Source organism: Salmo trutta, chromosome 37 (genome assembly GCF_901001165.1).
Source record: "Salmo trutta chromosome 37, fSalTru1.1, whole genome shotgun sequence".
Lineage (NCBI taxonomy): Eukaryota > Metazoa > Chordata > Actinopteri > Salmoniformes > Salmonidae > Salmo > Salmo trutta.
Genome location: NC_042993.1, coordinates 4,560,611 through 4,575,097, shown reverse-complemented (window position 1 = coordinate 4,575,097; position 14,487 = coordinate 4,560,611). Strand labels below are relative to the sequence as shown.

Sequence of the window (14,487 nt, the reverse complement as noted above, 5' to 3'; positions counted from 1 at the left end):
GCTGCGATCAGAGCAGTGTTCAGCAGGGACACATTTGTATGAAATAGGGAGTTACTACCTGAACAGATTAGAATTTTCTGTTGAACTGAGGGGGGGGGGGTCTGGAAGGGAGAGGCTGGAAGGGAGAGCCTGGAAGGGAGAGCCTGGAAGGGAGAGCCTGGAAGGGAGAGCTGGAAGGGAGAGGCTGGAAGGGAGAGGCTGGAAGGGAGAGGCTGGAAGGGAGAGGCTGGAAGGGAGAGGCTGGAAGGGAGAGGCTGGAAGGGAGAGCCTGGAAGGGAGAGCCTGGAAGGGAGAGCCTGGAAGGGAGAGCCTGGAAGGGAGAGGCTGGAAGGGAGAGGCTGGAAGCAGGAAAAAGGAGGGAGAGGGGCTTTAGTGTAGTCTGTGTGTGGCATTGTAATGGGCATCACGCATCATTACAGCACAGCCACTCCTCTGACCCAGAAACCCCTGCTTCAAAGACTCCAGAGGAAATGGGCTTGAAGAACAGCAGCCTGTCTGAGAAAAATCAAACTGAAGGAACAAAAGTTAAGTCACGTACTTCTATTACTGATAAGACTCAGTAAGGTGAACGTATCTTATGAGTTACAATTTGATCGCTTTAAACTGTCATTGGCCTTTACTTGTCCTTCTGCAAAGTGCTTCTGGCAGAAGGAGATGAATGGAGTGTATGGGGATTCAGTAGCAATCTCCTCAGGATATACCCAAGACTTATCTGTGATAACCTGACACTTGTAGACGAGTCGCGCCTGCAGCCGACTGCCTAGCTCTCCCCTCGAGCCAAGGAAGGTATATCCACAGGGCTTCTGGCTCTGGGTTTAGCTAGCTAGAGCTGATAACTCTGCCAGATTAAACATGGCAGTGGAGTCGGTAGAGACTGCGGAGGAGGAGAACGTCCCTCTCCCTCTGTAATTACAGCAGACGAAGGAAGGCGTCCGTCTGTCACCTCACACGTCTGTGGGACGTGAGTAGTGGAACAATGAGGGAAGGAACATCCTCAGTCCTCACCATCACTATCAGCACCAGGCCTGGCTGTGTGACACAGTGAAAAGTCAGACTGAATCCTTCTTTAACCTTGTAAAGACCCATGTAGGCTAACTACTTCAGTAACACATTTGACTGCCATGTGGGCTCAAATAAGTAAAGTGGACCAGACAAGTGTGGTTGAAGTGCGTGAGGGTCTGCACATGCATTAGGCATGGGTAAAAGTTATGTTATACAGGCCTCATATTTTCCTGGAATAAAGTCAAAGCCTACAATTCCCTTATATATGTCTCCATTATAAAGCCCTCCACTGCAATACCACTGGAGCCCAAGATCTGTACTAGCCCTTCCTGCATATTCTAGGTTATATCCATATAGGGAACTATCAAACAGACTGGTCAACGGTAGTGTACTATATGAAACAGACTGTTGATGATGGAACAGACCAAATCACAGTCAACAGCAAAGTTCACACAGGTTATGCAACTTACACTACAGGACAGAATGGGAACGTTCTCCCAAACCAAAGCAAATATATTTTGGAGGACAGTGTATCCCTCCCTCCCTACCATAGACAGGTTTCAATTCCTCTTCGTCGGGAGAGGAGACGCTACATAAGACCTTTTGAGGGCTCCACCTCGACAACGCTCATCTAAGCTTCCATGTAAACTACATAAGACCTTTTGAGGGCTCCACCTCAACAACGCTCATCTAAGCTTCCATGTAAACTACATAAGACCTTTTGAGGGCTCCACCTTGACAACGCTCATTTAAGCTTCCATGTAAACTACATAAGACCTTTCGAGGGCTCCACCTTGACATCTAAGCCTCCATGTAAACTACATAAGACGACTTGAGAAGTCAATGTTAAGACCTAGTTCTTTTTACCCACTCAGTGGTTAGAGTGTCCGCCCTGAGATTAAAAGGTTGGGAGTTCCATCCCCCACCGAGTCATAACAAAGACTGGGACCCAATGCATCTCTCCTTGGCACTCAGCATTAAGGAGATAGATTGGTGGTCCAGCCCTGCGCTAGACTAGTGTCCTGTCCAGGAGGTGTACTGGTATATCAAGCTGCCTCACTACAGAAACAGGAGATAGGAGCAGGAGCCTATGAGCCGTTAAGACTCTCAAAAGCCAAGGCTCATGCAAGGCTACTTACTTATTAGGCAATGTAGGTCAGAACTCTGAATTGTTTTAAGAGAACAGAACGGTCTCTTCTTTAGAATCTTTCGTTGATGACATCAATTACCAAGTAACACATGATTGGTGTGCTCCTCCCTACCCCATGACTGGATGACTCGGAGTCAGGACAGTGACTCACACTGCTGTGCTAACGCATCATTGACATCTGACACACAGCAGCTAAAGACAGTAAAAAACTCACACTCAGTGTACTGACACTGTGACTCATACTAAGATTACTGTCACAATGTTTCAATCAATTAACGTGGTACTGGAATACTTGGCTTAGGGACTTTCCAGAGAAAAGTAAAAGCTGTTTTTGAGGTCGCTAAATGAGTCACCTTCCATACAGAGATGATATCTTCTTCAGAACAGAATGATGCATCAACACAAGACCTGTAGTAGAGCGGAGAACAGAGACAATACTGTTTCCCCCATGTAGTCAAGCGTAGCACGCGCTCCAGCAGGTATATCTCTCTGGTCACCCCCAAAGCCAATTCCTCCTTTGGCCATCTCTCCTTCCAGTTCTCTGCTGCCAATGACTGGAACGAACTACACAAATCTCTAAAACTGGAAACACTTATCTCCCTCACTAGCTTTAAGCACCAGCTGTCAGAGCAGCTCACAGATCACTGCACCTGTACATAGCTCATCTATAATTTAGCCCATACAACTACCTCTTCCCCTACTGTATTTATTTTTTTATTTTGCTCCTTTGCACCCCATTATTTCTATTTCTACTTTGCACTTTCTTCCACTGGAAATCTACCATTCCAGTGTTTTACTTGCTATATTGTATTTACTTCGCCACCATGGCCTTTTTTGCCTTTACCTCCCTTATCTCACCTCATTTGCTCACATTGTATATAGACTTATGTTTCTACTATATTATTGACTGTATGTTTGTTTTACTCCATGTGTAGCTCTGTGTTGTTGTATGTGTCAACTGCTATGCTTATCTTGGCCAGGTCGCAATTGTAAATGAGAACTTGTTCTCAACTTGCCTACCTGGTTAAATAAAGGTGAAATAAAATAAAAAAGTTCTATTGGCCTAGTCAAAGTTGAGAATAATAGGAAGTGAGGTTTATTACACAGAATGACGTTCCATAGTGTCAGTGTTTCCTAGGGATCCCAGTTGTGTTTTTCCTCTGTAGAGATGACAACCCAGAAAAGGCAGACTAAAGACAAGTAGGAGTCTCTTACGTCAGCAGAGAGAGCTACAGCTACGTTCCTTCCTCCTTACGCAAACTGGGACCCAGTTCAAACAGAGGAAAGGGGGAAAGGGGGAGACCTAGTCAGTTGTACAACGGAATGCCTTCAACTGAAATGTGTCTTCCGCATTTAACCCAACCCCTTTAAATCAGAGAGAGCACCGAAGAAAAACATTACTGACAGGGCATGGCACTACCGAAAGTCTCAGAGGGCTGGATCTGCTATAGAAGTGTTGAGGGATGCTAGTGACTACAGAACAGTCTCAGAGGACTGGATCTGCTATAGAAGTGTTGAGGGATGCTAGTGACTACAGAACAGTCTCAGTGGACTGGATCTGCTATAGAAGTGTTGAGGGATGCTAGTGACTACAGAACAGTCTCAGAGGACTGGATCTGCTATAGAAGTGTTGAGGGATGCTAGTGACTACAGAATAGTCTCAGAGGACTGGATCTGCTATAGAAGTGTTGAGGGATGCTAGTGACTACAGAACAGTCTCAGAGGACTGGATCTGCTATAGAAGTGTTGAGGGATGCTAGTGACTACAGAACAGTCTCAGTGGACTGGATCTGCTATAGAAGTGTTGAGGGATGCTAGTGACTACAGAATAGTCTCAGAGGACTGGATCTGCTATAGAAGTGTTGAGGGATGCTAGTGACTACAGAATAGTCTCAGAGGGCTGGATCTGCTATAGAAGTGTTGAGGGATGCTAGTGACTACAGAACAGTCTCAGAGGGCTGGATCTGCTATAGAAGTGTTGAGGGATGCTAGTGACTACAGAACAGTCTCAGAGGACTGGATCTGCTATAGAAGTGTTGAGGGATGCTAGTGAATACAGAACAGTCTCAGAGGGCTGGATCTGCTATAGAAGTGTTGAGGGATGCTAGTGAATACAGAACAGTCTCAGAGGACTGGATCTGCTATAGAAGTGTTGAGGGATGCTAGTGACTACAGAACAGTCTCAGTGGACTGGATCTGCTATAGAAGTGTTGAGGGATGCAAGTGAATACAGAACAGTCTCAGTGGACTGGATCTGCTATAGAAGTGTTGAGGGATGCTTGTGACTACAGAACAGTCTCAGAGGGCTGGATCTGCTATAGAAGTGTTGAGGGATGCTAGTGACTACAGAATAGTCTCAGAGGGCTGGATCTGCTATAGAAGTGTTGAGGGATGCTAGTGAATACAGAACAGTCTCAGTGGACTGGATCTGCTATAGAAGTGTTGAGGGATGCTAGTGAATACAGAACAGTCTCAGAGGGCTGGATCTGCTATAGAAGTGTTGAGGGATGCTAGTGACTACAGAATAGTCTCAGAGGACTGGATCTGCTATAGAAGTGTTGAGGGATGCTAGTGAATACAGAACAGTTTCAGAGGGCTGGATCTGCTATAGAAGTGTTGAGGGATGCTAGTGACTACAGAACAGTCTCAGAGGGCTGGATCTGCTATAGAAGTGTTGAGGGATGCTAGTGACTACAGAATAGTCTCAGAGGGCTGGATCTGCTATAGAAGTGTTGAGGGATGCTAGTGAATACAGAACAGTCTCAGAGGGCTGGATCTGCTATAGAAGTGTTGAGGGATGCTAGTGACTACAGAACAGTCTCAGAGGACTGGATCTGCTATAGAAGTGTTGAGGGATGCTAGTGACTACAGAATAGTCTCAGAGGACTGGATCTGCTATAGAAGTGTTGAGGGATGCTAGTGACTACAGAACAGTCTCAGAGGGCTGGATCTGCTATAGAAGTGTTGAGGGATGCTAGTGACTACAGAATAGTCTCAGAGGACTGGATCTGCTATAGAAGTGTTGAGGGATGCTAGTGACTACAGAATAGTCTCAGAGGGCTGGATCTGCTATAGAAGTGTTGAGGGATGCTAGTGACTACAGAATAGTCTCAGAGGACTGGATCTGCTATAGAAGTGTTGAGGGATGCTAGTGACTACAGAATAGTCTCAGAGGACTGGATCTGCTATAGAAGTGTTGAGGGATGCTAGTGACTACAGAATAGTCTCAGAGGGCTGGATCTGCTATAGAAGTGTTGAGGGATGCTAGTGACTACAGAATAGTCTCAGAGGGCTGGATCTGCTATAGAAGTGTTGAGGGATGCTAGTGACTACAGAACAGTCTCAGAGGGCTGGATCTGCTATAGAAGTGTTGAGGGATGCTAGTGAATACAGAATAGTCTCAGAGGACTGGATCTGCTATAGAAGTGTTGAGGGATGCTAGTGACTACAGAATAGTCTCAGAGGACTGGATCTGCTATAGAAGTGTTGAGGGATGCTAGTGACTACAGAATAGTCTCAGAGGACTGGATCTGCTATAGAAGTGTTGAGGGATGCTAGTGAATACAGAACAGTCTCAGTGGACTGGACCTGCTATAGAAGTGTTGAGGGATGTTAGTGAATACAGAACAGTCTCAGTGGACTGGATCTGCTATAGAAGTGTTGAGGGATGCTAGTGAATACAGAACAGTCTCAGAGGGCTGGATCTGCTATAGAAGTGTTGAGGGATGCTAGTGACTACAGAACAGTCTCAGAAGACTGGATCTGCTATAGAAGTGTTGAGGGATGCTAGTGAATACAGAATAGTCTCAGAGGGCTGGATCTGCTATAGAAGTGTTGAGGGATGCTAGTGAATACAGAATAGTCTCAGAGGACTGGATCTGCTATAGAAGTGTTGAGGGATGCTAGTGAATACAGAACAGTCTCAGAGGACTGGATCTGCTATAGAAGTGTTGAGGGATGCTAGTGACTACAGAACAGTCTCAGTGGACTGGATCTGCTATAGAAGTGTTGAGGGATGCTAGTGAATACAGAACAGTCTCAGTGGACTGGATCTGCTATAGAAGTGTTGAGGGATGCTAGTGACTACAGAATAGTCTCAGAGGGCTGGATCTGCTATAGAAGTGTTGAGGGATGCTAGTGACTACAGAACAGTCTCAGAGGGCTGGATCTGCTATAGAAGTGTTGAGGGATGCTAGTGACTACAGAATAGTCTCAGAGGGCTGGATCTGCTATAGAAGTGTTGAGGGATGCTAGTGAATACAGAACAGTCTCAGTGGACTGGATCTGCTATAGAAGTGTTGAGGGATGCTAGTGAATACAGAACAGTCTCAGAGGGCTGGATCTGCTATAGAAGTGTTGAGGGATGCTAGTGACTACAGAATAGTCTCAGAGGACTGGATCTGCTATAGAAGTGTTGAGGGATGCTAGTGAATACAGAACAGTCTCAGAGGGCTGGATCTGCTATAGAAGTGTTGAGGGATGCTAGTGACTACAGAATAGTCTCAGAGGGCTGGATCTGCTATAGAAGTGTTGAGGGATGCTAGTGACTACAGAATAGTCTCAGTGGACTGGATCTGCTATAGAAGTGTTGAGGGATGCTAGTGACTACAGAATAGTCTCAGAGGGCTGGATCTGCTATAGAAGTGTTGAGGGATGCTAGTGACTACAGAATAGTCTCAGAGGGCTGGATCTGCTATAGAAGTGTTGAGGGATGCTAGTGACTACAGAATAGTCTCAGAGGGCTGGATCTGCTATAGAAGTGTTGAGGGATGCTAGTGACTACAGAATAGTCTCAGAGGGCTGGATCTGCTATAGAAGTGTTGAGGGATGCTAGTGACTACAGAATAGTCTCACAGGGCTGGATCTGCTATAGAAGTGTTGAGGGATGGTCTTCCCTGTGGCTCAGTTGGTAGAGCATGGTGTTTGCAATGCCAGCATGATGTGTGTGCAACGCCAGGGTTGTGGGTTCGATTCCCACGGGGGGCCAGTACAAAAACAAATAATGCATGAAATAAAATGTATGAAATGTGTGCATTCACTACTGTAAGTCGCTCTGGATAAGAGCGTCTGCTAAATGACTAAAATGTAATGTAAATGGATGCTAGTGACTACAGAACAGCCTCAGAGGGCTGGATCTGCTATAGAAGTGTTGAGGGATGCTAGTGACTACAGAACAGTCTCAGTAGACTGGATCTGCTATAGAAGTGTTGAGGGATGCTAGTGCTAAACTCCTAAATCAACCCCTAGTACATCCCCTACTCCCTAGTCACTCCTGTAGATCTGAGGGGATTGAATAAAGGGAACATGAGATGCAATGAGGGATCCCCTTAGGTGTAGTACTCATTTCAGAATAGATTAATGCTGACAAAACTGTCAGAATGTGACAAATCTCCTTGTCAAATCAAACAAAGAAACATCCTACCGGAACAAATTCATAGCTCTCTTGCTAACAGATCAGAAGCTTAGACAGACAGAAGAGTGTTAGCTATAACAGAGACAGGATGAAATGGAAAATCTCCGCAAAGAGCCCTCGCCCAGGCAGTAGTCTCATCCCAAATGGCACCCCGTTCCCTACATAGTGCACCTCTTTTGATCAGAGCCCTAGGGACCCTGGTCAACGGTAGTGTACTATATAGGGAATAAGGTGACATTAGCGACACAAGCAGGTCATGACTAATGAGAAACTCCATGGACACGGCTCACAGTGTGCTCGGACAAATGCTGTGTAACTGGACAGAACCTTACAGAATGATCCTCCTCTGACTGACATCCCATTGCCGTCCCTGCCTTCTAATTGGCTCCCAGGGGAGAGGAGATTCAGGCCTTCACGCTGACCTTACAGCACACACAGAGCATGTGTCAAACCTATGTGAAATTAGTCACCCGCACCCTCCCTGCCTCTGGCAGAATACTCTAGTCCTGGTCATACCTCAGTGCATCTGTTGGGGGAAAGTCATGCCTAGTCTATGGATTTGTTGGACTGGATGTACAAGGGAAACAGATGTGACAAATGGCAAAATGGGAGAGGATTGGAATGCTTCACATAGAGCAAAAAGCAGCCCCATGCTGTTAGTACACACTTTAATAATAATTTACTCCTTTTTTGATCTTGTCTCAACGCTTCAAATCCCCAACGGGCTCAGGAGAGGCGAAGGTCGAGTCATGTGTTCTCCGAAACATGACCCGCCAGACCACGCATCTTAACTCGGAAGCCAGCTGCACCAATGTGTTGGAGGAAACACCGTTCAACTGACAACCGAGGTCAGCCTGCAGGAGCTCGGCCCGCCACAAGGAGTTGCTAGAGCGCGATGAGCCAAGTAAAGCCCCCCCGGCCAAATCCTCCCCCTAACCCAGACGACATTAGGCCAATTGTGCACCGCCCTATGGGCATCCCAGTCACGGATGGTTGTGACACAGCCTGGGATCGAACCCGGGTCTGTTGTGACGCCTCAAGCACTGCAGCGCCTTAGACCGCTCACCACTCGGGAGGCCCTTTTAGTACATTTTAAAATGTTCTAAATTAAATAAGATTGCTAATATGGGTGATTCTTAATGGGACAATTGATGGGTACAACCATCATAGTACAGTGGTAGTAATGGGACAATTGATGGGTAGAACCATCCAACTAGTAGTAGTAATGGGACAATTGATGGGTAGAACCATCCAACTAGTAGTAGTAATGGGACAATTGATGGGTACAACCATCCAACTAGTAGTAGTAATGGGACAATTGATGGGTAGAACCATCCAACTAGTAGTAGTAATGGGACAATTGATGGGTAGAACCATCCAACTAGTAGTAGTAATGGGACAATTGATGGGTACAACCATCCAACTAGTAGTAGTAGTAATAATGGGACAATTGATGGGTACACCCATCCAACTAGTAGTAGTAATGGGACAATTGATGGGTACAACCATCCAACTAGTAGTAGTAGTAGTAATGGGACAATTGATGGGTACAACCATCCAACTAGTAGTAGTAGTAGTAGTAATGGGACAATTGATGGGTACAACCATCCAACTAGTAGTAGTAGTAATGGGACAATTGATGGGTACAACCATCAAACTAGTAGTAATGGGACAATTGATGGGTACAACCATCAAACTAGTAGTAATGGGACAATTGATGGGTACAACCATCAAACTAGTAGTAATGGGACAATTGATGGTACAACCATCAAACTAGTAGTAATGGGACAATTGATGGGCACAACCATCCAACTAGTAGTAGTAGTAGTAGTAGTAGTAGTAGTGGGACAATTGATGGGTACAACCATCAAACTAGTAGTAATGGGACAATTGATGGGTACAACCATCAAACTAGTAGTAATGGGACAATTGATGGGTACAACCATCAAACTAGTAGTAATGGGACAATTGATGGGTACAACCATCAAACTAGTAGTAATGGGACAATTGATGGTACAACCATCAAACTAGTAGTAATGGGACAATTGATGGGCACAACCATCCAACTAGTAGTAGTAGTAGTAGTAGTGGGACAATTGATGGGTACAACCATCAAACTAGTAGTAATGTGACAATTGATGGTACAACCATCAAACTAGTAGTAATGGGACAATTGATGGGCACAACCATCCAACTAGTAGTAGTAGTAGTAGTAGTAGTAGTAGGACAATTGATGGGTACAACCATCAAACTAGTAGTAATGGGACAATTGATGGGTACAACCATCAAACTAGTAGTAATGGGACAATTGATGGTATAACCATCATACTACAGTAGTAGTAATGGGACAACTGATGCTCATCCTTGACCGCTGGCTACGTCCCTTCCGTCTTCAAGAGAGCGAGAGTTGCACCCCTTCTCAAAAAACCTACACTAGATCCCTCCGATGTCAACAACTACAGACCAGTATCCCTTCTTTCTTTTCTCTCCAAAATTCTTGAACGTGCCGTCCTTGGCCAGCTCTCCTGCTATCTCTCTCAGAATGACCTTCTTGATCCAAATCAGTCAGGTTTCAAGGCTGGTCATTCAACTGAGACTGTTCTTCTCTGTGTCACGGAGGCTCTCCGCACTGCTAAAGCTAACTCTCTCTCCTCTGCTCTCATCCTTCTAGACCTATCTACTGCCTTTGATACTGTGAACCATCAGATCCTCCTCTCCACCCTCTCCGAGTTGGGTATCTCCGGCGCGGCTCACTCTTGGATTGCGTCCTACCTGACAGGTCGCTCCTACCAGGTGGCATGGCGAGAATCCATCTCCGCACCACGTGCTCTCACCACTGGTGTCCCCCAGGGCTCAGTTCTAGGCCCTCTCCTATTCTCACTATACACCAAGTCACTTGGCTCTGTCATATCCTCACATGGTCTCTCCTATCATTGCTACGCAGACGACACACAATTAATCTTCTCCTTTCCCCCCTTCTGATAACCAGGTGGCGAATCGCATCTCTGCATGTCTGGCAGACATATCAGTGTGGATGACGGATCACCACCTCAAGCTGAACCTCGGCAAGACGGAGCTGCTCTTCCTCCCGGGGAAGGACTGCCCTTTCCATGATCTCGTCATCACGTTGGACAACTCCATTGTGTCCTCCTCCCAGAGTGCTAAGAGCCTTGGCGTGACCCTGGACAACACCCTGTCGTTCTCCGCTAACATCAAGGCGGTGACCCGATCCTGTAGGTTCATGCTATACAACATTCGCAGAGTACGACCCTGCCTTACACAGGAAGCGGCGCAGGTCCTAATCCAGGCACTTGTCATCTCCCATCTGGATTACTGCAACTCCCTGTTGGCGGGGCTCCCTGCCTGTGCCATTAAACCCCTACAACTCCTCCAGAACGCCGCAACCCGTCTGGTGTTCAACCTTCCCAAGTTCTCTCACGTCACCCTGCTCCTCCGCACACTCCACTGGCTTCCAGTTGAAGCTCGCATCTGCTATAAGACCATGGTGCTTGCCTATGGAGCTGTGAGGGGAACGGCACCTCCGTACCTTCAGGCTCTGATCAGGCCCTACACCCAACAAGGGCATTGCGTTCATCCACCTCTGGCCTGCTGGCCCCCCTACCTCTGCGGAAGCACAGTTCCCGCTCAGCCCAGTCAAAACTGTTCGCTGCTCTGGCACCCCAATGGTGGAACAAGCTCCCTCACGACGCCAGGACAGCGGAGTCAATCACCACCTTCCGTAGACACCTGAAACCCCACCTCTTTAAGGAATACCTGGGATAGGATAAAGTAATCCTTCTAAGCTTCTGTCCTCATCGCCCAGCTCTAATTCATCTTAGAAAGCTTGGTGAGACAACAACACATCACATTCCCTCTACAAAGTAGTCATCAGCAAATTCAGTGCTAGTAGGAAGACAAGTGCATATTATTATTATTTATTTTGGGGGAGAAAGGAATAGTATACCCTATTCAACAAATAATCTATATGGGATCCCCTTTAACATTTCACAGATCAAATAAACATTTGTATAATTATTATTATTTTACCTTTAACTAGGCAAGTCAGTTAAGGGACGGCCTAGGAACAGTGGGTTAACTGCCTTGTTCAGGGGCAGAACGACAGATTTTTACCTTGCCAGCTTGGATTCGATCTTGCAACCTTTCGGTTACTAGTCCAACGCTCTAACCTGCTGCCCCAGGTAGCCTAGGAAGGGGGTAGCAATTTATACAAATGGTTTAGACCCAATGGGACATTTCTCGTAGCTTACCTGTTCTGGGTGCTCGCTTCCAATGATCTCAGCCACAGTGTTGAAGGAGTCAGCGTCAGGGAAGTTCTGGGCGTTCATGGTGAGTCGGACCACAATCCTCTGGCCTCGCTTAGCCATCCTGGCCATCATCATGGCGTCTTCCACTGTGATACAGGCGGTAGGGATCTTCTGCACTCCCTCCTGGTAGCCCTGCCAGCCTGTGTGAGGACTGCAACACAGAGAGACCCATGTTAGAAATTATCAGCAGAAATAGGGCACTGTACTACTTTTGGATTCCCATAAATGACTTATGTCATTTTAAAACAATATAAAAAGGTGTACTAGAGGAATACAAGTATATAGAATACACAAATAGCTAGAAATGTGGGACAAAAATGACATGCAGTCAGACTAGACAGGAAGAGAGATGGCAACATGCAGTCCCAGCCTTAGTCAAGCATTCAACTAATTGGCATTATAAGGGAAGGGATACATTGGATCATTGTGACCCATCCAGTACCTGTTGATGGAGAAGGGTGTGATGGACCGGATGAGAGTAGCCACAGCTCCTACTTCAGCTGCCTTGGATGCCCCAATCTCCCTGTACTGCACAGTCTCCGCATAGCTGACAAAGGGCTGGTTATACACCACGATCTTCCCAATGGCTTCCTTCTGCCTTTTTTTCAGCTCCTCAAAAGACTCCACCACCAACACCTCTGCTTCAATGCCTGAACCGAAGAGGAGACCGAAAGCAACAAAAAAAGTGACATGCGTGGCGCAACGGTCTACGGTACTGCATCTCAGTGCTTGAGGCGTCACTACAGACACCCTGGTTCAAATCCAGGCTGTATCACAACCGGCCGTGATTGGTAGTCCCATAGGGCAGCGCACAATTGGCCCAGCGTCATTCGGGTTTGGCCAGGGGTAGGCCGTCATTGTAAATAAGAATTTGTTCTTAACTGACTTGCCTGGTTAAATAAAGGTTATATAAAAATACATCCGTGCACCAGTCGAAGATTCATCTAAATATCTACACCTTGGCTTGAGTTGGGGCCTAGTAAATAGTGGCAAGACCATCAGCATTGTCTAGGCTTGAGTGATACAACTCATTGCTACAGAACATAGGGCCAGTTCCACGGTAAAGGAATTACGCTGAGACTCCAAAACCATTGATTTAAAAGTTTAACAAACCATACAACTCTATGCACAATGACTACATTGAACAATTCACACAGTAAAAATACAAAAAAATAACACTTACTGGAAAACAGATGCAAAGTTTGGTAACAGAATTAGTCAAAATCTCCCTCAGTTTTATTCTGTTACCAAACTTTGTATCTGCACAGTTCTTCCTGTAAATTTATTTTTGTAAAATGTTCAGTGGAAATTGCTCAAAGTAGTCCTTGTGTATAGAGTTCTATGGTTTGTTAAACTTTGAAATCAATGGTTTTTGCTTGGTACAACATTTTTCATTGAAAAATAACGTGGGTAATTTCCTTCCCGTGGAATTGCCCATAGACCTACCTCCTTGGGGTGTAGCCACACTGCTGCCCAGTCCAAGGATGGCCATGGTGTGGTTCCGGGGCTGTAGCATCATGGCGCTCTCCTCTCCCCTGACCCAGTGTGGGATCTTCACTGGTTCTAGATGTACGTTCTCCAGCCCATCCTTCCTCAGGGCACTGAACATGTACTTGATAGCCAGGTCCAGGTTCTTAGAGCCACTGACACGGTTCCCTATTGTATCTGTGAAGTCTGCCAGTCTCTCATAGGAGCGGTTCTGGGCTTTACCATACACAGCCAAGTCTATGATGCTCTTGGCTACCTTTGTATAGCTGGCAATTTCTTTAGCGGTCTCTGGAAATGGCTTTCCACCAGTACTGTGTGGCAAACAGCTACAATGGAGAAATGTGGCCAAAAGAGTCAGTGAGAAAAGGCCACATTGTTTTATCTGCCGGCCCTGCATCTGGAGGCAGACAAGAACATATTAAGGTTATTTACAAATACTTTCCTCGTGACAACAGGCTATTTACGCTAATGCACAGACTGCACTACATTTCCCAAATTTGCTTAAAATATGACAGCACGCTACACGTGCCAGTGTTTACTTCATTACTGTGAACAGAAACGTATTGAGGTATAGCGGAGACAAGTATGGGCGGACTGGAGCTCCGACGTAACTCATTTTTTCAATAACTACAGATTTCAGAGACATTGTTCCGTGTACTTGCAGGCTATTCTTTGGGTGCTCAAATCATTCTTTTTTTTATTAAAACAAATGTGACGTCGGTCCACACGAGTCATAGAGTTTAGTCGGCTAATTGACGCAGTGAAATGCATAGCAAAACAAGGAAGCAAGCCACAAGCATCCGTATAGCTAACGTTATGTCAGTCGTTGTGATTCCTAACTAGCGAAACATGAAAGGACTTTTAAATTAGGACACAAAAAAGAACAAACCTTCCTCTAGTTAGTTGGTAAATTGCTGATCGTCTTGACAGATGGAATAATTCACAATATATGTTATTCCTTCTAGCTATTTATCAATTTCAAAATAACTTCCGTGATATTTGAATGACTACGGCAATTCAGTAGGGACAGCCATGCGTTTTCACTTTCGTTGACAGTTCAATTTTGCTTTGTTTTCTTTACTAAATTGTAATAAAAAAACTACCCTTGA

General features: G+C 45.8%; 1 protein-coding gene across 2 annotated transcripts in view; it reads right to left on the bottom strand.

Moving 5' to 3' along the window:
- LOC115176922 (carboxypeptidase Q) overlaps positions 1–14,484 on the bottom strand; it is a 35,653-nt gene extending 21,169 nt beyond the window's left edge. The window contains exons 1-4 of one of the 2 annotated variants that reach the window (XM_029737319.1): positions 14,268–14,484; positions 13,337–13,775; positions 12,333–12,540; positions 11,834–12,041 (exon numbers count right to left, since the gene is read on the bottom strand). In XM_029737319.1, coding sequence (XP_029593179.1) covers positions 11,834–12,041; positions 12,333–12,540; positions 13,337–13,775 — 855 coding nt within the window. In that variant the 5' untranslated portion in view covers positions 14,268–14,484. The other variant, XM_029737320.1, reaches the window with a different exon arrangement.
- Positions 14,485–14,487: the final 3 nt, after the last annotated feature.